Consider the following 26,907-nt stretch of genomic DNA (forward strand, 5'->3'; position numbering starts at 1 on the left):
CTAAACATGGTGGAAGCAAGACTGAAAAGGATGAAGAGAACAGGAGTCATCGAGAAGGCTGTGGAGCTGAAGCATCACCACACCCAAGCGGCTTATCCAAAATAAGGAAACATGGAGATAGGGTGGTTAATTAACAGCTCTCCTGACTGTATCTTGGATTAAACAACTGTAATGGTTCACTGTGCTTTCCTGTTTCAACAACCACCCATCAGCTGACACATGTCCCACTTCCCACCACTTCCTCTGGCACAGAGTGCCATGTTTCCTGCTTTACAGAGGACCATCTTCCATTTCCAGTTTAAGCTCAATATATATATAGAGAGAGAGAGCTCAGAAGGAAGAGGCTGCTCTTGAAGTTGCTGCTCAAAAGCACTTGTGCGGCAGATTAGCAAGGCACACAGGCTGCCTGGTCACAGGTTCCCACACTATGATGAGATACATCATATTACAATGTAATGCATAGATGTGCATCTATGAATATAAATTAACTTATGCAACATTTCTGCAATTTGTTTGGCCACCTTATGCCAGTGTGTTTCTCTCTCTTGCCAGCCAGGTAACACAACCTATTGCTCCTTTCCTGCTGTTTCCCTATCCACAAAAACATAGCAAGCAATAAGGTTTATGACAGGCATTAAGCTGAAGGTAAAAATTACCACTTTGGTCTGATCTTGATTTGAGTTGGTAGGCTACAAGACCTGGATCAGGGAGATGGGCACAGTTGCCAACTTTTTAGTGCCATTGGCTCCTTTGCCATTATCAAACCATTTGATCTGTAGACATCAGCAAATGGTCACATTCAGCTTCCTGACAGCAGAAGCTTTATTGGCTGGTTATGGCAAGCAAGTTGCCTTCAAAATACAGAGCAGGGCAGGGCAGGGCTTTTCAGGATGAGGGGTGGGGTGGGGTGGGGAGGGGTGGAGGAGCACTGAAGATAGTATCAAGCTCCTGGTCATTCAGGAACTGTCTTTCTGGCTTTGCAAAAGTCATTGTCATCTTCCCGTTTGTAAACATTGGGATATGAGGTAGGACTTTCTTAGGATGGCCAAATTACTATAGAGCATCATGTGCAGCAGAACTTTGGTGATGACTAGTAGTTGGTAAAATGTCAATCACTGGGAAGTTATGCATAGAGGGAAGACTGAGGTATCGTAAATGAGGGGGTGCAGCCTGTGAGGGGACCCCTTCACCTGAGACCACCCCATCTACCACCATCTGTACAGAGCACATGTTCCCCTCAATGCCACTTTGTCCTGCCTGGAAAAGTAGCAGAAAGTTGCATCTTTTTCACTCCTGCCTGTCCCACAGTGGTTAAAGCAGGGATAGTGGCTTGTGGCTCTCCAGATGCTTTGGCCTACAGTTGAAAAGAGCACAAGCAAAGCCATGCAGGATCAGCCCAAGAGCCCATCTAAGGGTCGAAATACCTGGAGGGCCACAAATTGCCCACCCCGGGCTTAAAGGCTCTCAGTCACTACGAAGAAGCAGGGAAGTATCAAACCCATCTTGCTCTGAATGGTCTCTACCAGATAATTGCCAACTAATTGTCAGCTCTTGGGTATTTGGGATCAATGTTCTGAAAAAAAGAAAGAAAAGGAAGAAATCTCCGAGGTCTCCAGCCACCCCTGGTAATAGGTGGCAAGAGAGAGAATTTAAGGCAGTCGTTAAGAGCATTCAAGCAAAGGCAAGTTGGCAGAAAGGGGTTAATATTTTTAAACAGCAGAACCAATGACTTATCATAGATAAGGGTGCATTCTAGTGGCAAAAGCCATGCAATGCAGGCATATTCGAGATTGTAGAGAGAAGGAAAATCTAACTGAGAAGGAAGACCGGAGGGTTGCTACTTGTGAATCTCAGACAAAAATGACAGATTGCTTTCTGTCATCCCCCATCCCCACTCACCAGTCCCCAGCTTTTCTTTGTTCAAAGGTAACACAACTGACCGCTGCCTTTACAGGTGATATACAGGTCAGATTTCAGAATGCTTTTCTGTGGTTTGAGAACTCAATATGCTGTGTTTTCTGCAAAGCTGTGTTTTGGGTTTTAGGGGCTTAGGAAGGCCACTGGTAGTCATGTAGTTCTTATCTATTTCCACCTTTACAGTCAGTCATTCACAAAGAAAGAAGGCCATCCTATAACATACGAGAATCTATTCTGCACTTCTCCTTGCTTAGAGTTGTGGAGGGAAACATTATGCTTTCTAGATCTGGGATGTTTGCAAGGTGAGGTTTCTGAAGAGCACCAGGAAGGGCAGAAAAGGTAAGGATGCCTTTGTAATCTGTGATGTGTGTGATTTTTATGCTGAACATCCCCGTTACAAAGCTCACCTTTTCTTGAGTTTTCATTAGACACATCATGCTTTTGTGGTGAATGCCACAAAAGGACAAGATCAGTGTACATTTGGCTGTGCCAGTCATGGCTGAGTGGTAAGAAGCATTTGCCACCCTGCCACAGAGAGAGAGAGAGAGAGAGAGAGAGAGAGAGAGAGAGAGAGAGAGAGAGAGTCAGTGTTGCACAACCCCATTGAGCAGATTGTGCATCTAGAAATCCAAACAGATGATCACCCTGCAGCAATGATGTTACGACCCGTGTCAACAGACGCCACGTTAAAACCCAAAGACATGGTATATGCTAAAGGAGTTGCCAGGCCAATCTGGCAAACAGCTCCTTGGCCTAACATGCCCTAGTGATGCACCTCACCTGGAAAATGCAAGGCTGTAGATTCATGGTGGGTTAATGAAATGCTTATGAGCTGGATACTGTGAACATCTCTTCACATGGTGCATGCAGTGATGGGAAGGCAGGCACAGCAAGACGAACTTTTCTTGCAGTTAGTGTTGCCAACTGACCAAAATAAATCATGTCTGGCTTGCACCTATGCTTTTCACTGCACCTTTATCTGAAGAACCAGCAGGTAAAGTCTTTCCCAGCTTGGGGAGAAGCCCAGTCATCCTCCAGCAGCTGTACATCATGCTGCTGTTAAAGACATAGCAGAAGGGAGCAGAAAAAATAACCAAGTAAGAAAACATTGGCAACCCTGCTACTCCCTTCATCCCTATACATACTTACTCGGCTCCAAGTCTCATTGAATTCAATGGGGCTTGCTCCCTAAGAAGCCTACGCGTGATGTTGGCCCTTGGAAGCTGTCTAAAAACATGACACACCGCACCTCTGGAGTATTCTGAAATATTCCCTGTGGCTTGAAGAGAAACACGATTCCTCCTTGTGTCCATGATGAAGAAGGCAACTAGATGCCTTGGGGACAGGGCGGGCGTGCGTGTGTGTGCGTGTGCGTGTCTGTGCGCGCGCGCGCGCCCCCACTCACGATAATGCTGCTGATCCTTGCCAAGACTTTGGAAGCCTAGAAGTCAGAAGCTGCACGCGCGCGGGCGCGCGCGCGGTCACACACACACGCACACGCACGCACGCAGGCAGAGCCCACCCCCACCCGCATTTGGAGTGTGCACTGATCTTGCCCTGGTTGCTGGCACCCGTTCAGGCTGAGGTGTCATTGGGATCTCAGATTGCAGCAAGGGGCTGGCAGGCAGCCAGGGGCAGTCTATTTAAAAGACATGCCTGCTCGGCACAATTCAGTCTCTTTAGAAACTTCTCCAGGGGGAAAGTGTTGGGAGATCTACAAAGTGGAATTCTTTTCTCTCTCTCTTTTCTCTCCCTCCCTCCCTCTCTCTTTTTTTCCTTTTCCTCCTTCACTCTCTTTCTACTGCCGACTTTGTAAAAAAAAATCCTCTAACTTTACAGCAAAACCTCTTTGTTGTTCTTCACCCAATCTAGGAAGAGGAGGGTAATATATATATTACAGCAGCCAGTCCCAAGCGAAATCTCTTCTCGACAAAAGCCCAGCTCTACCTGCTTTAGCGCTGCTCTAGGCTTTTTTTAATTTTAATTTTTAAATTTGCTGCAGATAATACCAGGACAGTAGAAAAGAAGCGTGTTCCCTTCTTTGCTTCCTCCTCCCCAGCCTCTTGCAGACGCTGCTTTTTTAGTGAGGCGTGTGGATTATTTTGTACCTCTTTGTGCAGCCTCACCAAAGCTAGCCTTGCTCTTTTTTTCTTTGTTTGTTTAACCCATTTTCCAGCAACTTTTTTCCCCCATCTCCAACCTGTTGCATCTGTAATTCTTGCAACTTGTCATTGCCTACAGATTTTGACATCCTGGTCTAATTTTGCATCTGTTTTGTTTTTACACACTATTTTGAGGTGGAAAAGCTCTTTTGGAATCTAAGGAAGGAGATACATTTTTTTCTTTTAAAAAGATCTTACTTTTTTTCCTCCAAAAGGCAATCAGTACTGCCTTGGTTGCCCACGTCGAGTGCCTTGAAGATGCTTCTGACGCAGGTCTTGCTCTTGTCCCTGTGCCTGGGGCTTTCGCATGCCTTGGGCTCCTTTGTTCACTGTGAATCTTGCGACGAAAAAGCCCTCTCCATGTGCCCCCCCAGCCCCGTGGGCTGCGAGCTGGTAAAGGAGCCGGGCTGTGGATGCTGCATGACCTGCGCCCTGGCCGAAGGACAGTCGTGCGGGGTGTACACGGAGCGGTGCGCTCAAGGTTTGCGCTGCCTGCCGCGCCAAGGTGAAGAGAAGCCCTTGCACGCCCTGCTCCACGGCAGAGGGGTCTGCCTCAATGAGAAGAGCTACAGGGAGCAAGCCAAAAATGGTGAGTCCTGCCCTGGGCCTTGGCTCAGCTTCAAGGGGGTCTCTCTTTATGTCGCTCCACTCTCTTCCTCAAGCGCATCCCTGCCTTTTGCCTGCCCTCGCACGCTCTGAACATCTCTGCCTAGCGTCTGGAGGCACCACCTATCCCATCAGACCACCTTTCCATCCCATTACGCCTGGGTCATCCCTCCTGGGCATCTGTCTTGCTTTCTTCAATCAGACACACGCACCACATGCCTTCAGACCTGTGTAGTCTTCACCCTAGCCCACTGCTGTTATTTCCTTCAGTTCAATTTCCTTTGCCCTTGCTTCATCTCCTGCTCCATTCCCCTTCCCCATCTCCAGCTCCAGCTCCATCTCCAGTCACTCTCTTCCTTAGCTTCCACTGCATGATGTTCTTCCCTACCCTTCTCCCATGCTTCTTTCTCTGATCATTTTTCTTCACCACCTGTTGTATCTCAGACAGAGTTTCTGACTTGGTTTTGACTGCACCCTCTGGACAGTAGCACTTTCCTCGGTCCTGGCATTTTTCTTTGCTCCATGGGGCCAACGGGGCAGGACGTGGGAGTAGATGTCTAGGGCCCCAGTCAGCAGAATGAGCAGGATGGATGGGGCTGCCTACTATGCTTTGAAGTAATGCACTGGCTAAGCAAAAGAGCCAGGAATAAGAACGTTAAGACCCAAGTCGCTACTAGTAAAAGCACTTCTCCAGTGGGATTTCCCTCATCCAAGCGTCGCCTTGCATTATCTTGTCCGGTTTAGTAGCAGTCCACCTCCTTTGGCCTTTGTTGTGCAACGTTCTGCAGTGTGCATCTCTGTGGGAAAAGATGCCCAGCTGAATCCCGCTCGCTGCAGCTCCTCCGTAGCTGTGTATGCAGCCTTGTCTCACCCTCCCCAGAATGGATTTTCTTTGTATTGCATTTGGAGGAGGTGTTGGCTAAGAGATTCTGGCAGAGTAATGAGCAGGTGGAATAAAGTAATGCATTTTAAAGTGTTTTTGGAAGCAAAACCTTGCTAAGCATTTGTAGGGGTGGGAGAAAAACAAATCCTGACCCAATACCTTTCCCATCCTGTATTCCATTTGTGCCATTTCTCCTTCTTTTTTCCATACCGTTGGCTATGGGCTGGTATAGAAATAAAATCAATAACAATAACCATAATGATAATGATAATAGCTGGGTGCAAAGGGAGCTTCATGCCTCCCTCCCCAAAGCCATTGTTTCTCATCCCCATCTGCAAAAGCAGGCATCTGTTTTCTGCCAGAGTGCCTGTTGCATCCACACAGAGAAGATTTGCAGCTACAGCTTCTCCTTCCCAACACCCCATAAATCTTGCTGCTTTTATGATTCCACCCCTCCCCCTCCTTCTCCCGCTGCTGTTGCTTGAAGGCATTGGCTCTGTCTAGCTGTCATTTCATCTGGCAGGGAGAAAGTTTCTTTCAGTAAAGAACAAATTTGCAAAAGGTCAGGTGCTTCTTTTGGAAGGGGCTAAAGGCAAGGGCTTTGGCTAGATTGTTCTGTAAGGTGGGACTGGTCTGTTCTGCGAGGGAGAGGGGCGAGAGGACTTGGTTTCTGCCTTGGAACCCAGTAAGCCGTGTCACAAACTCACACACACTAAAGCTGTGCGAAAGATCCCTGTTGCACATCATCTCTCTGTGTGAGTATCTTGCAGCTGAGTGTGCATGTGTGCCTGCACACAAGCCCAAGCACATGTGCTTGGTCGGTAACATGAAGAGTCCGATGCAAACACAGCAGCATGCAAAGCCATGCACTCCTCTTTGGAGTTACAACACTGCCACTTACAGACAGATGAGACCAGCAACAGTTTGGCTTTTTGATTTAGCCTGAAGATGCCTGAGCCTCTTCCCTTCCCAGGCCCTTCTCCCCTTCCCTCATGCACCATTTAGCAGGTGCTCCAGAAATGTCTGTCTGTGTCAAGAATCGGCAACTTCTGAAGCCCCGTCAGAGGTAGTGCATGTTTGCAAAACCCAAAGAAAGAGGAAGCAAACAGAGAGGCTCTCTTTCCTCTGCATACAGCCCTCACGCTGCCAGTTTTTACAGAGGACCAAGCCTGGGACCTTCTAATGCACAGCAGGTCCTCCGTCTCGCTCTGTTACAGCTCCCAAGTTGGCCATGGACCTATAACTGGGTTGTGTGTGAATTACTAGGCTGCCAGCCTTGGGTGTCCACCAAATTTTGAGGACTTTAGGATCAGAAAAGTTACTCCTTCACACATAAAGACTTCTCTGGGTTGTGCCCTTAGTAAAAGGATGGGGAACTCATGACATAGCTAGCCCATCTCCTCATTTCTAGGATGAAAACATCAGATACCTGTTGAAATCAAGGATCAGTTGGACATTTTCCAAAAGTTGTCATAATGGTCTAGTGGGTCTGGAATATTCTTGAGGATCCTTCAGAATGTTCTTGCCCCTGCTCAATTCCCTCCCCCAAGTCTTACAAGTGAATTTTGCGAAGTCTCATTTTGCTCTTCAGTTAAACTTTAATCCAGTCCTGTTCAAAGCAGTGCATGAAAATAATACCAAAGTCACCTTTCCCCAGAGACAGAAATGTGTTGGGAATAGATGAATGACTTGGGTATAACTTTATGCCTGCAAGACTTGAAAAAAAATCAGGAATTTCCGAGGGCAAGGCATAGGGAAAATAAAAGCTCTTGGCACCAGAACAGTAGAGTGTGAGAACGGAGAAGTATATTTTCATAGGCATGTTTCTAAGCAACTGGTGAAGGGGAAAAATGAAGTTTGACTTCAACTTGAAGGCTTGTGCCAGGTTGGCCAGAAATCCAAGGAGCGAGTGCTCAGGAAGCCAGTCCCGGCTGTGGTCTCTCAATGACCAAAATTGGCCCAGAGCTGGAAACTGAAGAGAGGGGAAAAAGTCAGGCCTATATATAATAAATTAATTGCAAATTCCTCTTTGCTCAGGAACATTCTTCTGCCCTCTTGATTCCAAAGCAGGCATTCCTCTCACCCTTCTCTGTTCTGTGCCCTGCTGTGGATGGACTATGGTGATCTGGGTTTGGCAAGGAGATGGCTGCTTGAAGCTGGGACTGATCCCTGTACCTTAGTTTTCCTGAGCCCAGGGGTGAAGGTACATGATTGCCACTCAGAGCAAATGAAACATTGGCCAAGCCTAGTTAGAAAAAAATCCAGGCGCCTCTGTTCTTTCTAATTGACCATTCCATGCTGTGGCGCATGAAGGTGAAGGCTCACACCTGCTCTGTGGGGGTGCAGCCTCCCACGCCCAAAGCAGCCACAGCCCTACATCAGTAGTGAGGACTGTGTGGTCCTTCAGACTTGGATGGGCTGCAACTCCCATCAGCCCTAGCCAGCACAGATAGTGGTGAAGGATAATGGGTGTGGTAGTCCAGCAACTTCTAGCGGTTCAGCCTTTCCCTATCCCTGCCCCATATCTTTGTTTTCCATATAAAAGTGAATGCTTAACTTCTGTCCAGCACTGGGCAGCAGCCCTTTTTGCCCATATCTACTTTTCCTAGGATGTATGGACCGTTTCAGCCCATACTCTTTTCTAATGCTCTGCTCATGTCCATGATTTGCTCGTGTTCCTACAGTAGGACCCCCATGCAATCTATCCACTTTCTTCTTGCCATCATCTGTGTGAAGCCAATCCTACTGGAAGCATATACACAGAAGCATGCGCTCCTTCCCCCCAGAACTGAACCACATTGAAATGCAAGCGTGTGCTGATTTGCATTCACTTGACTGAATGCATCTTCACAGATGCTCTTTTTTTTAACCAGTCCTGCACATAAGAAAATGAGCAGATCAGAAGGAAGCCCCAGCAAGAATCCTTCTCCCTAGTATGCTGGCTTTTCATGGGCTGCGAATTTTCAGGATGAAAGAGCATTCAATCATTTGAATCTCTGCCTGCATTTCAGAATGGTACAGGTCCAGAAGAGCTTCCCAATGTGGCTACACTATGCTGAGGATGTCACACACACACACACACACACACACACACACACACACTCTCTCTCTCTCTCTCTCTCTCTCTCTCTCTCCTGGCAACCTTACCTGGGAAAGGAAGGCTTTCTTAGTAATACGTGTTTGCTGCAGAAGCATCCCCTAGTGGCCACATGCTGCAACAGCAGCTGCACTGCAGAAGCATCATCTGTACATGTAAGTTTGATGTAATAATGGGAACATCAACACGACTTCCTTAGGAACCATGAAAGGTTAGGGACGCTGCTACTTTTTACTGTTAATTAAAAGTGAGATTTTAAAGAAGAGATGCCAGGAAACATCCCGCACGATCACTAGGAAAATATGCTCGTCACCTGGTGTAGACAGGCAACTGGATATTTGCATGGCTAATTTGGAGAACTACAACCAAATGGTTCCATTGTTCACAAAGACGCCAAATAACGCAGCTACCAAAATAAAAAGGCACATTCTTTATTATTAATGACAGCGGCACATGGATGTCCTTGGACTAGAAGAATTGCCTTACAATTAAAGATGAATTTGTTGTGATTCTTTCTGGGATTCTAAGCTTTGGCTCTGCTGCTTTCTTGAGAAAACTGGCTGTGACTGTGAAGAAATGAAATGGAGTCAATTTGGGGTGGTAGTTCTGGATTTTTTTAAAGAAATTGCTTTTTCTAATGTTCAGTCTCACCTCACCACATCACACCAGCAGTTCTCTATCCAAATCTCTGATGAGAGGAAATAAATAGCCCAGTCTTATGCATGTCTGTCTTTGCATGTGACATTTTTTAACATGCTGGTACACATTAAGAGGTCCCAGCTCCTGTACTTGCCACACCAAGATCACCTGCTGAAATCCCCTTTTCTACACCAGAGATGGGCAGATGGTACATCTGCAGATATTTTGGATTTCATCTCCCAGAAGTCCTTTCCAACAAGACGAATGGCCAGGAAGCTGAAGTCCAAAACATCCGGGGATCTACTTTTCTGCAACTATTAAAAAGGAGCCATGCCCTCTTCTGTAACTTGCCGGCCTATTTCAGGCATCAGAATTGAAAAGACTCCTCTCTGCATCCTTGGAAAGCTGCCAGCTGCCCATCAAATAGGCCCAATGGTCCAACACAACACAAGGCATGTTTTGAATGCTCTGTGTGCATGCCAGGGAGCAGAAGTTTTGCCAGGGTTCCCTACCCTGTGTCTCGATCCTAAATGGCCTGCACTTGTCACCTAAGGTATTACCAGGTGGGTGCGTGCGAGATTGCAGAGGGACAGCCCAAGCATGATATTTGTCCCAGAGAGCAGAGGCTGGGGAATGAGGAAAGCTGGCACTGTGCTGTGGGGGGGGGGGGTGCTACCCTGCCTGCCTTATGCCCCCATTGAAGTACACTGCCACTGCCAGCCCAGGCTGCTTTGTATGTGTCATGTGGGAGAGAACACCACTCTGTCTCTGCCTCAGGCAGCAAAATATCTTGGGCCAGCCCTCGGATTTCAGCAATCACAGATGTATGCGGGGCTCCTTACCCAGATCCTAAATTCTCATGTACAGCAAATGCAAGTTCCTAGAAACGAACTGTTATCCCAGCGTTCTCTGCCCCTTCCTCCCATCATGCATCCTGTTTGCTTGTTTATGTGTTTGTGTGTTTGTTGCAAACAAAGGAGAATGAATCACTAGCAGCCTGCCTTGTGAGACACCCACAGCAGGAAAGAGTCTTGGAGCTTTCAATGATGATGATGATGATGATGATGATGATGATGATGATGATGATGCAGCTTTTGCTGTCTCAGCTTTCAGCAGCCAGGGGAAAGTGGTGCCTTGAGCTTAAGTTTCCTCCAGCTAGTAGTAGATGTCATATTTTACCATTCCTCTGACATCGTTCCCCTCGCAGCCTCTGTTCAAATGAGTTTAACAGGGGCTGGATAGAACAGACACACAACAGCTGCAGTGGAGCGTCTGGGCTGTAAAGGGGGGCAGGTGCGCAGCTCGGGAGGGAGGCGGGAGGCCGTGGGTGAGCCGGGGTGAGGCAGGGTGAGGGCTGGGTCAGGGGTCATGGGAGCAGCAAGCTCCGTGCCTTCCACGATGGCTCAGATGTGCTTTTCGTCCAGGGCGGAACTCTTCTCTCTCACTGCATGGAGCCAAGATCACTTCACACTCCTTGAGACGTTAAAGCCAAGGCTAGTAGGAACAGGCCTGTGGATCTCTCAGGAACGGGAAAAACTTCATTCTTCATATATATATTCTAAGATAGGGGAGGGGGAGGGAGGCATTTAATCTATCAGACCCGAATGCAAAAGCGGAGTTGGTCTGATTTTATGGAAAGATAGTGGCAGCTTGGACTATGCAGAAGGGATGAGACTGAGGAATTGACAGGAATTGAACCAATGCAAAAAAACCCTCTCAGGACAGGTGAAAGAGGACCATTAAAAGCTGATGTGCACCAAATTAGAGTGTTTTTTCATCTCGCCCAGCATGGTCTGCTCTGAGGGGGCAGTGGCAAGCTGGGGCGGTGAGCAAAGAAGTGTTTTCCAAACTGCTGGAATTACATGGGTTGGATGTTTCCTGAAGAGGCTGTATCCTGACCAGTGCCAGCTCCAGGTTTTGGAGGGGCCTTGGGCAAGACACCTTCCAGGGGCCTCCATATGCAGTGAGTCCTGCTTCTCAGTACCCTGGTGACTGCCTGCTCTTGCTTTTCACCCTCTTCCACATCATTGTTTCGGCTTGCTTGCCTTGCAGGCAGAGAGTCAGTGAGCAACAGGAGGGCCACCCCCTGCTCTTCTTTCTCATGACCACCATTGCCTGGGCCAGAGGAAGAGGCAGGTGGAGAGGCAGACCAAAGTGGTGAAGAGGAGGGGCGTCTCCAAGGATGCATCCTTTTTTTTTTTTTTGCAGTACTTTTTTAATAATTTTTAAAACGGTACTAAAAACATCAATCATCACAAACATCGGAACTACTGAGTCAGCCCCTTACTACATATCTTTTAACATTCTGTAATCATATTCAGATCCATTTATGGAACCTTAAAAAACATTTTTAGATCTAAACCAAGTCCCGTTTCTCCAGCCAATAAAAAAAAAAAGTTCCAAATGTGATAGAAGTCACTATCTTCTTTCTCCTTCTGCGGTAAGATCAGTCCATCCATTTCTTACAGACTCCCGTTTTCCTTGACCAATATTAAAAGAAAGACTCTCCAAATTTGATAAAAGTCAATATCTTCTTTCTGCTTCGATAGTAGCTTCAATCTAACCAGCTCTACACAATTCCAGATCTTTTCATTTTTCTAATATTAAACAGATAAACTCCTCATTATAATAGTTACAAAAATGATCAAATACATTTTTGCTTACTAGTATTCCAGTCTAATATCCACTAAAAAGGAAAGTGAAAGAGAAGAAAAGTTCCAAGCTTAAAAAAGAACTAAAGACTTTTAACCCAATTTATGTTCACATGTCTAACATCCATTTAGCATCTTTAAGGACATTTTATCTTATCTATTTAATGACAACAATTATCTATGATATCTTTTAAACAAATTTTCTTTAAGCTAATTTATTAAAGTTTCATCTAGCTTACACTTCACTTAATCACATACAATTAACTGCTTATAAGAGTCCAGCTTCTTACAATCTTTACTATATCTCGCTTGTAAAAAGAAATCTATTTAGTACAGCTCCTCCTACTCCCATAATAGTCATTTTCTAGTATAGCAATTCAAAGACAAAAGAGTCATGCAACTTAGCTTTTGGTCATTCATTTTTAAGATAAAAAAGAAAAAGAAAAGAATCTCTCATTTCCCCTTATATCACCCACAAAGGAGAGAAGAAAAAAGGGGGGGGGACTCAACTCCTATTCTTCTCCTTCTTAGTTCAGTCTAAATCTTCTCTTATAATCTCTTCATAATTCAACACATTTAAATGTAGAAAAGCTTCCACAGTTAAAATCATATACCGTAGCCTTTCCATACCACAATAAACATGCCAACCCATTTATACCATTCCTTTTTAAGATTTCTTTTTTACACCTCTTCCAAACCACTTTTGTTTTAATAGGGTTTGTTGAAAATCAATATTTTTAAACTTTACATCTCCAGCCCATCTTTCTCCCCTTGGTGTTATTTGTTGAAAATCAACCCACTTCAACATCTGTATTTCAATCTTCACTATTTCTTGCTTTACCTTCAGTGATTGTAGCATTTGTAGGTCAGTATTTATTCCCAATGGCTGTGATTTTTGCTGCAAATCAACCTTCACTGTTTCTTCTTCCTCAGAATTAATTTTAGTTAATTCAGGATCCATCCATCCTTCAAAAAAATATTCCTTCCTTTAGTGGCCAAATTTGTTTCTTTTCATCCACAGTTTCAATTTTTTCATATACTTGTTGCATTTCTTGTATATTCTGTTAAGTTTTGGATTCTACATCATTCACCATCTCCTTAAAAGAAGCATCAAGCTTATCAAAGTGCTTTTTTTGTACAATTGAGAAGATTTCCTGTTGTCTCAACATCACCTCTTGGGATATTTGTAAAGTTGTTAAAGATTCTTGTATTTCCAAAAAAAATCTCTTTAGCTCTTCCATCATTGCAATAATTCCAATAGCCACAAAGTGGCAGCCAAGATCAGTTCCACTTTTCTTTTCTCTAGATCACTAGCTGTTGGAAGGTTGGCAAGTTGCAAAATACTTTGGCAGAGGTCCCAGAAATGCAGGAGAGGAAATGGAGATTCTTATATCCTTCCTCTTTTCTCCCTTTTCTCTTTTTTTTTAATGCCAATTAACAACAGATATAGTTTTTCCACAAGTAGTATTGCAAAAGGAAAATAGGAATGCTCACCCAAACAGTCCTCACATTAAAGAAGAAAGCATCCAACAATGTGAAAAATATCCTGGCGAGTGTCCAGTTGATCTTGGCAGAAGTCCAAACAGATATCCAAAATGATCGGTCAAAGCTTTGAACTCCTATCACGTAATTGCACCTTAAAATTTTAAACTAATTTTATACCCTTAAGAGAGATTAGAGGAAAAAGTCTTTTTATTCGGCTTCATCTTGGACAAAAGCCTCAGCATTCTCTCATCTCAGTCGCTGCCTAAACATCCGGAGGGTTTTTCTTTTCTTAATGCCAAATTATAAACAAATGCAGCTTTTCCATGGGTAATATTGCGAAAGAAGTAAAAAAATATTTACTCAGCAGTTCCAATGCTTATCTAGCTAATAAAAATCCTAAGGTAATCTTCTAAGATGTCGAGAACTTGAAGGGGCTGAAACCACCCCCTGTGTTACTCGGTTGAGAAGTACCTGAATTGCTCTCAGCAGATATGAGATTGCCATCTCACATCAAGCCAAAAGCGTGCCCAGGCAATCTGTCTTCACCCCGCCAGGGCTTAGATGAGTCTCGCACAACTCGCTGCCGAGTAATACCGGCGTGATAAATGAACTCCGTTGATCACATCTGTCTCATTCCGACGCCATCTTGGAATCCCCAGGGATGCATCCCTTGTTGGTGGCCCCTGCTAGGGTGTGGGCCCTTTGCCTGACCCCCACCCTGCCCAGTAGCTTCTGCTGAGTGGGGACTGATGCAGGCATCCTCCTCCCCCTGGAGCTGAAGGTGGTGAAATGGTGGCAAAAGCCGCTGAAGAAAGACAGCTTCAGAGGTGGGAGAAATGGCAGGACACTCCAAAGCTCAGAGAAACACCAAGATGCAGTCATCTGGCTGGTTGTTACATATCAAGATTGCCCTTGTCTGGGCCAAATGAAGAGGCAGGGGAACATCCGGTTGCAATGTGGAGGAGGAAGAGGAGGAGGTAGTGGTCCAGGGGTTCCCTGCCAGGGGACCCCTGCTGGATCATGGCTGCTTGCCTGATCATGCCTCCTCGTCTCCATATGTGGTTCTCACTGGAGGCTGGGCAGGTGCGGCAGAGGACAGCCATTGTCCGACTCTCCTCTAGGAATGTGAAGCTCAGGCTGGAGCGCAGCTCTCTTGTGCTTGCCAAATTGCTTTCCCACACTCAGTCCTGGCCAGGAAGCAAGCCGAGCTGAGATCCAGTCCGTGAATGCTTGGGAACACTGGTGGCTTCCTCGCACAACGTATGCACAGAGCCAAATGTTTTGCCCACCTGCAAGTCCAGTGTGGGGAAGCAGAGCTCCAGTGGTGCAGCAGGTGTGTGGGCGGCATGTGCACAAGCCAGCCACACAGACCTGCTTGGACTCGCTTCCTGCCGGACGCTCACATGTGCACTCAGTGCAAGGCAGGGTTAGGGCGGAGAGAGAGCAGTCTGGGGACCGGGGACCTGAGCCAAGGAAACCGGAGAGATTCCCACCCCCAGACCAGATTCTTCACACATCACTACTGTCCTCCATACATCTGTTAAGAATAAGCCCGTCCAGGCCAATATGGACATACAATGTGAAATGTGTTGAAGTTGGCTGGAGTGCGTGTGCTTTGATTGCTTGGTCCCTTTCTTTCTGTGCATGACTGAGAATTTTATGAGAAACTTGCTTCTCACATTGCGGTCAATTAGTCATGGCTCGCTTGCTCAGCCCTTGCATCCTTTCCCATCATGCAGCTGCTGCTCCCCTTTGCATGCAATGAGGAGGTGCATTGGTGGCAGGTACCACCCCCCTCTTCAACATGCTTAATTGAATGCCTAAATAGAGCCCCTACGCATGCAACTCGGGGGTCCTTGAACTCACAACACCAAATATCTCTCTGAATAAACACTGGACTTGTATTATAAATGCTGAGGCATTTATCATGTGCAGGACCTGGAACGCTGTTCATCTGACCTGATCCACTGCAGGGGTTTGACCCAGGAGAGGAGAGGCATTCCCATGGAGCTTACCTTGATTCCAGGTGTGGGTTGCTCTTGACCTGGATGAGCAGCTTCTGGCCCTTCAGATGTTCTTGGACCACACAAAATAGGCTGCCTTATTCAGAATCTAGCACAGGGCAGTCAACAGTAGCTGGCAGACTCACCAAGGGATCAAGCAGATTCTTTCCTAGCCCTACCTGGACCTTCTGCGTGCAAAGCACCAGGTCTCACCACTGAGTCATGACTCTAAATGTTGAAGCTGTCCAGATGTTCCTGCATTCCCACTCACATCAGCCCTTACCAGCATCCTTAAGAGACTGCACTGTTTTCAAATGTTGTGGCTGCAGAATGCTGAGAGTTGTGGGACTATTTTCTGTCCAAAAGCTACACCCTTATAGTGTTAAGTCTCTGGAAACTGAATTAATGCAAGGTCACCATCATCCTGGCAACCTTGTCTGTATACGAACCCTTCCCACTCCATTACTGTGTATTCTTTTGATCCATGGTATATCCTAGGATTTGCATTACCTTAGTTCACCCTTCCTGCTTGCAAGATCCATCTGCATTTCCTCTTCTAAAGTTATTATCCCTTGTGATTCAGTCATCTTTGACATTTCTGCCGCTTGCGGTCCTCTGAACCATCTCAGACTGTATTTTTCTGTATTATTTTTCAGTTTGGGGTTGAACTGTATGTTTGGCTAAGTGGAATTCTGGCTTAGAACAGAGCTTTAGCAAATTGGCCACTGTCAGCCCCACAGGTCTGTGAGTTTTATACTTTTCATGATTCTCTCCTTTTGAAAAAAAGAAAACAGCATTCAGTCTTTTCCCAGAAATAATAAGAACTCTGATCTTTTAAAAATAAACAATTGGCTAGCTAGATGAGATGTCGAGGGGCACAAATTCAGCAGTAGGCTGGCCATTTCAGAATTATCAAAAATAGGAAATATATCTCCAAAATAAAGGCTAAAAGAGGGTGCTATATGCATAAAATTTGCATATGCTGATTTAAACGTATAGACACACATTTAGAATTAAGTACTAGGAATTAAACAGCAATGCCCAGCATCTCACCATCCCAGGGAGCTGATGCATGCCTTGCTTAGTCTGCTGCTTGGGTGCCATTGATGGACATATTCAAGGACCAGCTCTTCCTTCTGATGGGACAATCTTTAAACCAGATTTGAACTGGAGAGCCCTTCAAATAAAGGATGCCTTCAAAATAGCCTTTCAGATAGAGGACTGCCTTGTCTAAAAGAGGGCACATGGTACACTACGATGCAGTAGTGTGCATACATGCATAGCTTTGCAGGCAGAGTAGGGACAGCTCTGGGGAAAGGATCCATACTAGAGGGTTCAAGGGCGAGACTGTAACCGTCCATCACCAATAGAATTTTCTGTTCAGCAGTAGCCTTGTCCACAGCCGCTAGCAGCTGATAATGTGTAGCCCACTGCCCAGAAAAATGCCAGCTGCTCCTCACTGTAGAGCAAAAGTCCATTACCAAGCTAGCCACATCCCCCCACCCCCACTCCCCCAGACAATTAATGAATATAGTTTAGGATTCTGGAAGGAATTCTGCAGGGAAGGGGTGGTAATGTCACAACCAGCAAATACAGACCTAGAAGACACTCACTGATCTTCCAGACTGGAAACAGGGCAGCAGCTGCTTGGCCACAGGGAAGACTGGACTGGACTGGACAGGACAGATCTTTGGTCTGACTCAGCACGTTCTTAGAAGGAGAAACTATTAGGCCATTATGCAGCTGGCATCGAGGCTCAGTGGCCAAAAACCGAAAGCAACCCCCACCCTTTAAAGCAGCCCAGAGCAGGGCTGGCCCTACCATAAGGCAGAGTCCAGCAATGGCCTCAGGCTGCAAATGCTGAGGGTGGGTAGGGAGGGGCAGTGAGGTGTTGAAATACAGAACTCTGTGTGTGCCTACGCTGGCCTGCTGCCCTCCCATGTGGGGAAGGATATTGTCCAGCCATTTCAGGGGTGCCCTCTGGTCCCACAGTCGCCAACTAGGCTTCAGGCAAGGGTGCTTGAGCAGCATCCGTGGCAAACAGACTTAACAGCAGCTTCTTTAGAATGCAGCTTGGCTTTTCCCTGCCAAAGTGGTCCTTTCCAAAAATGAGTGGCTGCTGATCCTGGTGCAGCCTTCAGTGCAAAGGACACAAATGGGAAGGTAGTCGGCACTTTTGCCTCTTTTGGGGTGCAGTGTTCCCTTTCATTTACACGATTGCTGCCTATTATGCAGCCATTAAAGAAAACAGGGCAGGTGTGGGGAGAACATTGCTGGTCCTCCATGGGAAGCTGAAAAAACCAGAAAGCCAGGAGGGTGAGAGCTCTATAGTTTGAACTTAAGGCATCTTAGTGCATGAGTGACACTGGCTTTGTATGCATTGCTGAGAGAGGACAAGGGTGGAGTGACAATTTGCATTTTATTTGCATGTGCAAATATATGTGTGTTGTTCCAAATGTGGGCGTAATGGCTATAATTTAAATAGAAATACAAGACAGCACAACCAAGTGGACAAGGCTGAACAGCTGCCCTGCAGTCCACTATCCAGGTACTGTGGATGGGCAGCTTCAGGGCTCTCCCTTCTTGTAGCTGCTTCAAACCAGACTTGGAGCAGGCAGCCCATCTAATAGGGGAAGTTCTCGAACAGAGGACTCTCCTGTGTCGGCTCTTCAAAATACAGGATTCACCTTGTAAACCAGGACAGTTTCCAGTGGGGTTAGGAGGCGGCCATGATGCTGGTGCCAGAAGAAACTGAAAGCAGGGTGAGGCAAGTCGAGATGGGCCAGGTCTAAGCAGCTGGCACAGGGATTCAAACAGCTACCTGAGCAGCACCAGGCAAGATGTAGTTCAGGAGCCAGGTAAGAGCTGCCCCTCCAGACTTACCCATTTGTATTTTGACCCTCCAGTTTGACTAGGCCTTTCGGAGGAATGCAAGCAGCTCCACTAGGAGCCAAGCCCCAGTAGATCATCCCTAACCTTCATTTCCTCCCCATGTTGCATCATTCAGTGAGCAGAACTCCAAATAATGCTGCACGCAGGCACGCAGGCACATATGGACTGGATGAGGAAATAGGCTGAGGATCCTTACAATAGCCTTGTACTAATCTCCTAGGCCGATGCCCTGTTTAATTCAATAGAAAAAGGGAGATCTCTAGGTAGCACATTAAGATCTTAGTTGAATATTCCTTCTACTAAGAATGGGGTCTTGCTTCAAATGACCATGCCATCTTGCCAAGTGTCTTCTCGTACGTACAGAAGTGGAGAAAAGGCAAGAAAGCAATGCTTAAGACCTCCGTGGCAATGTTGGAGCAATCACTGTGCACCAAACAGTCAAATAGCAGCTGCAATGGAGGAGCAAAGGAAACAAGAGGTGGCCCCAGAAAAAGAGAAATAGGGATCCTCTTAATGCAAGGCTATCACTTTTATTGCCCTTAACCAAGCATACCTGTCTGAGCATTCACAAAATGCATAACATAGTACTACTTATATACGCGGCGTGGGAGACATGTGACCTTCCAGATATTGTTGCAGTGCAATTCCCATCAGCCAGAATCAGAGGCAATGGTGAAGGATGATGGCAGCTGTAGTCCAACCACATCCTGAGGGACAGGCTTCCCCTTTCCTGTTGCAATCTGATACTGAACGCAGTTCTTCTAATGTCACTGAAAAAGCACGACTCTCACACACAAGGGTGCATCAGAAGGAGTGGCAGAAGTACAGGCTTGGCAGAAGCAGGTGATGACGGAGTTTGCACAGAGCAACAACTCATCCTGGGTTGCTGCCCACAGTCGGTCATAATGCCTCGATGGCTGGTTTCTCTAGGCTGGCTTGTGCCTGGCCAACAAAGCACTGCAACAATGCATGGTTTCTTTTCGGGAGTTGCAGCACCATCCTGGGTTATCGTGCCATCCAAACGTAGAAGGCCAATGCCCCCACTGCTCCTGCCATGGGTCTTCTGGGTGGCCCCCAGGGCCAGCTGTCTCCCCAAGCACGCAAGCAATGGTTAGGTATAGCTGACACTAGCTTCTTACCCGCTCCCCACCATAATCATGAGCCATTTCAGGAGCACCACATTGTTTGATGGATTGATTTTCCTTTTCCTCACCCCGCACCCATCCCTGATCGGAGAGCTACAAGCTATCCCTTCAAAGTGCCCCAGTAGCACTTTCAAGAGACTCCCTGGTTGCCAAATCTTTTAAAAATAAATGTATAGAGAATTGTCAGCCAAAATATTTTCTGCCTGCACATGCACAACAAGGAATTATCACAATTGCGCAATGGAGGGGCTTGAAGCCTTGGCTGGGGCAATGCCTGCTGCCAAGTGGCAACAGAAACCCACTCTGAATGTAGCCCAGAAGTACTTGCAAATAGATTTTCCCCCTTTATGTCCCAGTCACAAGCCACCCAGAACTCCTGACAATTAACATTGTTGGCTGGAGATGGTGGGAGTTCAAGTCCATAACATCTGGAGAGGCCCAGGTGAGGAAGGCTGAGCTGGAGGGAGGGAGAGATCAGATAAAAAAAAAAATCAAAGTTCTTGAGAGTGGGAGTATGAATCCTTTCCCCTCATAGCGTTTTTCTGAATATAATCGCCTCACCCTGAAGTTTCTATTGGTCCAGCAGGAGAATGCTTAGAGATGTCATATGGGTACTTATAAATCTTTCTCCATCTGGCAAACTTGAGCATTTGGGGGCGGGGGTGATTTAATTAGGGAAATAGCACTGGGGAGGGTTAGGTATTCCCAGGTCAGCACTTCAGGCCCAACCCAATGTAGGAGACTATTTTTTTCTTAAACTGCAGAAAATCCTGCACATCATGTCTAGTTTTGCCCTCACTGAGCATGGATTTGCGTTAGTCTCTTGGAACAGAGGTCATTGGGAAAAGTGAGAAATCATTGGTGGGAATGTAAATGAGGAAAGCAGGGCCTGCTTTCTGCCTGCTGTCAAAACTGCAAAGCCTTCTTCAGTGGTAAGGAAGGATCACAGTCCTTGCCCACTTCATGTTCTCTGCCTCCTCAGAAGGTGGTACCCACATGTGGAACCTTCCAGGGCCTCCCAGAGGGTCCTTTAAGTCTTTGAACCGATCCAGAGAAAAAGAGGAGGATCAGGAAGGGTTATGGGTAGGGGCACAGGTGCCATGAAAAGCAATGTAGTGTTTAGGCAAACTTCTGTAGATGTTCATATGATTCAGGGAACCTAGAGCTTCTTCCCCCTACTCACTAACACAAGCTGGAAGTGCCACAACTATTCACTTCTAATGATTAATCTCCGGGGCTGTTGACCCATTATGTATTCCAAGTAGATATTAGTGCTGCACTCTACTAATTTTAAGAAAATATTTCTGCACAATCACACCCTCATATCCAGCCCGGTTCTATCCAGCCCTCCGCTGAAACCTTACTGCTTCCACCCAAGATATTGAGGGGGCTGACTTCACTGGGTCAGAGTCATGGGTCCATTAGCCCTTCTCCCTGCCTTTGAAAAGTAGCCATGGATACGAATAGAACAGGAGGGTTACCTTCAGCCCATAGGCCTAGTTTGGCCTGCAGAAATGCACAATGGAGCAAACTGGCAATAAACAGACTATATCAATGCTATGGGAGCCTTGCCCAGCATGGTACTCTCTAGTACAACTCCCATCATTGCTGGCCATTGGGCATGTTGGCTGGAGCTGATGGTAGTAGTTGCCCAAACATCTGGAAGACACCAAGCTGGGGCAGGTTGCTTACATCTCTTATTCTAAAACTGTGAGGTAGACACACACACCCTTGGAGGCTGGGGTACAAAGTTCCCTGGAGGAAAAAGCCCCCGTACTAGGTATGACCTGAAAAGTTTCTGTATTGTTCTTAGAAGTTGGCATTTTAGAATGCCATGTTCTGGTTCTTTATTTATTGTCTTCATTATAGTCCAACCCTGCCTTTTTTCCTCCTCCAAGGAACCCAAAGCAACTTATACAGTCCTCTTCCTCTCCATTTTAACCTCACAACAACCCTGTGAGGTAGGTTAGACTGAGAGTCCATGACTGGCCCAAAGACACTCAAATGAGCTCCACGGCCAAGTGGGAGCTAGTGGCAAATCCCAGTCCAGCACTTGAACCACCATACCACCTCTTCTTTTGCCTGCTTTAGGTGGTTTCCTGCATTCCCCGAGTCCTTGCCAGCGGAACTTGTCCGCACATCTGATGAGAAGGGCAGGGATCCCGCCATGCTTATCCATGGAACTGGCAACTGGTGCTTAGTTGGAAGGTCAGGAAGATACCATTCATTTAAAGTGGGGCTGGGGGCTGAACTCCAAACATTTGGAAGACACAGGCCACAGGGAAACCATTGCTAACAGATATAGGCACTTTTTCTGGGAACGTTGGCCCAGTGCTCCATAGGGGGCAAGTGTCACCAGATGGTCAGCTCTGGCAAATCCAGCCCAGATTTTTAATGAAATGCCACTGAGCCATTGATAAGTTAATTGTGCTAATTAATCAAGTAATGCTTTTAGGCCAGGCAGCTTCTGATTGAATTGATGGCTTGTAAGCCACTTCTCCCCAACCACCTCTATCCCAGCCCAGGAATCAAGACAAGTTTTCAGCTTGGTTGAATTCAAGGAAACAACCAGGCCTCTGCCTTTCCCTGGACACAAGGCCCGGCTTTCTAAGGGGTTTACTGTTTCAAGGTACACACCTATCCATCACTCAGCTCCTCCACCCTGTGCCTTTCCAGCATTCTGCCTTTCAGGGATCTCACTGAAATCCCCCTTCCAGTCAAAACACGGGGACAGAAATACATTGTGTATGCAAACAGAGCAAGTAATGGCATGAATGGGCTTCCCTAAGTCACCCTCCTTCAGGCAGCAGTCCTGGGGGATCAATCCTGATGAGTGCTGAGAGGCCGTTTCAGAAACAAGGTCGGAGTTGCTCAGAAAGCATGTGTGGTTGAGGTTTTCTGATGCTGAGATCCCAGTCTGTCAGTTTGATTTAATTTATCTATACAGTTGCTGATGGACACAGCCAATCTGTGTTTGCAGCCGAAAGCAGCAGAGAAAACGAGGTGCAAGTTATCAAGGGAGTGGAATCAGGAATAGGTTTAAAAAGCAGCATTTCCTGCTCAAGAAGTGACAGAAATGGTTGTCATATTTTACTCCCCACCACCACCACAAATAAATAGATAATTATGTAAAAATCTAACCAAACTAGTCTTTTAAAAATATGATTATGTAAAAAAATGCAAAAGTACAACTCTTCCTGCAAATTCATGTGATCCTAAGATGTTTCCTCAGGAAAAAGAATTCCCACTGGGTTCAGTCAGACCTATTTCCTGGTCAGCGCATTGCAGATTGCAGTCTCAGTGATGCTGTCAGCACCGCAGGGCAGTGTCAGGGGCCAGCAGCATCAGGCCCAGAATCAGGCCCACATCCCAGCAGGGGAACTGTTGCTGACCCAAGGGTGCCACAGGTGCGTTACTAACAAAAAGAGGGCACAGATTTGCACAGAAATGGCATCTGCTAATTTGTATGTTTGCATGCATATTGGATGATTTTGATAACGACAACAAAGACAGATAGATCGATAGATTGTTCTCCACTGGAGGAGTGGAAAAACTGACTAGGCAACGTATGTGCTTGCCTATCCATTTTGCTGTACAGGAGTTAACTGTTGATGGGCAACTTCAAGGTACCAGCTGTGCTCCCTCTTCTTATAAATCCATACCTTTAAGCCAGACTCAGACTGTTCAAATAGAGAACACATTCAAATCAAGAACTATCCTCTGGTAGCTTTTCAAACAGAGGAGTGAATACATGGCCACCCTACCACTCTGACGATGACAGTGGCAAGGATAGGACTCGTTGATGCGTGTTAGCATCTTGCCCCAATCCCCCCCGCCCGCAAAAAAAAAAAAACCTGGAGCAAATATTACTAGGGCAGACAAATACCAAAGGGGAAAGCAGCTTCATCTCTTGCAGGTATTTCAGTCATTCCAAGTTTCACCTGTCAAAATATTTTTTCTGCCCCATTATTAAAGATTCAAAAGCCCGTTCCTTTCCCTGTGGTTAGTGGAAATTCAATATTTATTGATGCTGCTGTCACTTATTGATGTACATTCAAAGCAGCTTACAATTAGCACATTTTAAAAAAAGTACAGAGCATCTTTATCAAAGAATGGTCAGCACATGTTTCAAGAAGTACAAAACTAAAGCAAGCTAAAAGACACCATCATGAAATGATATGTAGATGTAATGCTGAGAAAAGCTTCACCTCCTAAATTTCTGCTTGTCAATCAGCTGTACAGTCACAAAAGCCCTGCCAAATTTTTAAGAAGAGAAGTTGGCAACCCAACACTTCACACACTGCATTCTTCACAACATGTAGGGGTGACTTAGCAAAGTCCAGCTGGATTCTTTAGAGCGTAAATGGTCGCTCCAGAATGTCAGGAACACTTTTGGTACTGAATATAGCATGGCACAAACAGTGCAGTGCATTTTGGGATTTGTTTGGCTGGTCTGAAATTATTATAAGTGGGTCACCATTTATTTTTTTTCCCTTGACAATCTCTCTGTCTTTAACAGCTGCATCACTTGTTTGTTGCTGCCTCCCCCTGTAGGGAGAACTGCACCTGTTGGTTTTCAGCCTTTCATGCAGCTCTGGCAGAAGAGAGCAACCCTAAAGAGCAGTGAAGTGACTGGCATCAAAATATTCTCCACCCCATTTGCGACATCACTGTTAAGTGGATGGACCATACTGGAACTAGTTGCCATTAGAATCTCATACGGTTGAATATCAAGAGACCAATCTTGTAGACCTGTATGAATCAAGACAAGAGTGTGTACAATCAGTCGCAGCATGTGAGATCAGCTTAGTAGCTGTCCCAGAGACAAAGTATACTAAGATCTGATGATCTGATCTTGGTGCTAAAATTGCAGGGGATAGGGGATGCTGGACCCCCTCACCCTTCTGTGATAGCACCCTGAGCTACTGTTTTTAAAAGTCTCCAGAAGGAAAAGGGGAATCAAAGGGTGGGGCTTGATGTTTTTGTTAAGGGCCAAATCCAAATAAAAATGCTGTCTTGTATACATCTACTCTGAAGCAAGTGCCGTTGAGTTCAGTGGATTTTACACCCTGATATAGGATTGTAGCCTTGACTGACTAAGTTTACAGAAAATCTTGGGGTTCCACTCTCAAACCCCATCTTTCTTAACAGCCAAAAATACATTTATTTATTTATTCTATTTATAATCCAAGGTGGTTTATCTAAGCTTCCTCCTCTCTGTTTTATCCTCACAGCAACCTTTAGAAATAGGTTAGGCTGAGAGTCTGGGAGCCACTCACTGAGCTTTATTGCTGAGTGAGGATTTAGAATAGGGATCTCCTGAGCCCCTGGTCCAGTTCTCTAACCACTGCACCCCACTATCTCTCTCCTGTGTGCTCCAGGGGACATTTACTTGGGGCTTCTTTCCATCTTCATAGGTTCCTGCATGTGGTTAGTAGAAAAGATATGCACTGTTTCAGTAACATTTTTCCTGAGATTTTCAGTTTACTTGTTACTATGCAAATATGGTTTTGTGTTGTGTTCTATTTTTGATGAGGGTTTTTAAAAGGAGAGTGGAGCTTGGGATTCATTTCCTGCTTAAAGAACTGTTCTGTGATGAACTAAACTGCCCAGAGGAACTGTGGCTACTAACTAGCTGGAGGGTTCCAGAGCAAGACTCGCTAGGCACCATGGAGGATGCTTTTAGATTGCGATATTTTGTCCTTCCGGGTAAACTTTCCCCATCCGCCCAGGTGTGTTGCCCTCCAACTCCCAGCATCCCCCAGGCAGCCTGCGTAGAGGTGATGGCATCATAGCCCGACACATCTGGGAAGTCAGGTTGAGGACAACTAGATGTGAGCAAGAGATCTTTTCCAGCTCTGTGGTTTCAGCAGTCTTTTGCTTCATGGGCATTGCCAGGAAAAGGATAGAGAAATCCTGCCCTGCTTTCATTTCTGGCTTCAGATGTTGCAATGTTATATTTCCACTTTGGTTTCCACTTGCGTGATTCTCATGGTACTCATCTCTGTGCCTGCTTTGTACACTTCCAGCTCATTCTGCTCCCTGGCCCCAGTCTGCCACCTTCTTCTTCCTCTGCTTTTTCCCTTTTGCACTTGAAAAGCGTATGTATTGCCTTTTAGTGTGTTCTTTGGTGCAAGCAAAGGCAATGTCTCCAGCAGTTCCCTGCCTCTTAGAGGGGACTGTTCTGAATATGTAGCAGACAAAGCCTTCCAGGGGTTGGAGACCAAGAGCAGTTATCTCAAGCCCAAGTCTCGAGAATTAAGCTGCTGTTAAAGACATAGTAGCAGGGTTGTACTGAAAAGCTGGCAACCCTAGACAAAGCTCCTAAATTCTTACAAACTAAGCAAGGAAATTTCACCCTCTTCTGGTTGTAAGTTCAGTAACAGTGGTGCTGAATGCATTGCTGTCTTGGTGAAAATGGTAGAAACACACTTTTATATCCTTCTTTTGTGGATCACGCTGACCCCATGACTAGGATCAGTTTTCACTTTTGGATGAGGGCTTTGCATCCTTAACAGCTGTATAACAGACAGGAATCAGTCATGCTAGACAGGTGTGTGTGTGTGTGTGTGTGTGAGAGAGAGAGAGAGAGAGAGAGAGGCTAGACCTGTTGAATTTCTGCCTGTCAGGCAGCTGCTAAATGCATAGCACTTAGCTATGTGGCAGAAGTGGCAGGCTTACCTGTGAATTCCTAGGATGGCCAAGCATCCACTTTTATTTACAAGAGTTCTCTATTTGAAGAGGTGCAGGACTGTCCTCTTCTTCAAGCCATTCTCTGTTTGAAAGACTATCTTTTTCAACACCAGTGTAGAAGTAAAGAACCATTCAAATGGTTACTGACCAGAACTTAGCCCCTTGACAGCAGGCAAGCATTTAGGTCAAGCTATGCTAAGATGTCTTGCATTAAAATTATAATTATTTTTAAATCTGCATCAGTACAGATCAATGATCATACGTGCAGATTATGCAAATGACTGTCCTATTTACCCCACCCCCGTTTGGTGAGTCACAACTGGCCCTCACCCTGCTCTGGACTAATGCAGGCTGTGCTTGGTTGCCTTTCTCAGTGCATGTGAAGAAAGATTATTCTAAAGTTGCTCTGGGCTTCCTTTTGGAAGAAAAGCAGACTAGAAATACATAAATGGTGCGTGTGATTTGGAAAAGCAGAACCTCAGTGCAAAACATACCCAGAGAGCGAGCGAGCGAGCAAAGGTGTGGTGCCTTCACCTCCGCTCCCAAAGCGATCAACTTTCTTCAGATCGCTAGATCTTTCTGTCCGCGGCCTTTCTGACAAGGAAGGGCCCTAAAGCACATTAAGCGGTGGTGCAGTTTGCTACACAGACGCTTGACCTCTAGGAACTGAACAGCGATTAATCCTCATACCCTTCCCCCCCTCCCACACACACGCGCGCGACTGCGCATGAGCA

The 26,907-nt window shown here is 46.0% G+C and overlaps 1 protein-coding gene across 2 annotated transcripts in view; it reads left to right on the top strand.

Annotated features, from left to right (window-relative positions):
* Positions 1–3,597: 3,597 nt before the first annotated feature.
* The window catches only part of IGFBP5 (insulin like growth factor binding protein 5), a 49,433-nt gene continuing 26,123 nt past the window's right edge, over positions 3,598–26,907 (top strand). For both annotated transcript variants that reach the window (XM_044438325.1, XM_044438326.1), the window contains exon 1: positions 3,598–4,668. In XM_044438325.1, coding sequence (XP_044294260.1) covers positions 4,338–4,668 — 331 coding nt within the window. In that variant the 5' untranslated portion in view covers positions 3,598–4,337. The remainder of the gene's footprint in view (positions 4,669–26,907) is intronic.

The sequence above is a fragment of the Varanus komodoensis genome, unplaced genomic scaffold, assembly GCF_004798865.1.
Source record: "Varanus komodoensis strain SLA01 unplaced genomic scaffold, ASM479886v1 scaffold32, whole genome shotgun sequence".
In the NCBI taxonomy this organism is placed as follows: Eukaryota; Metazoa; Chordata; class Lepidosauria; order Squamata; family Varanidae; genus Varanus; species Varanus komodoensis.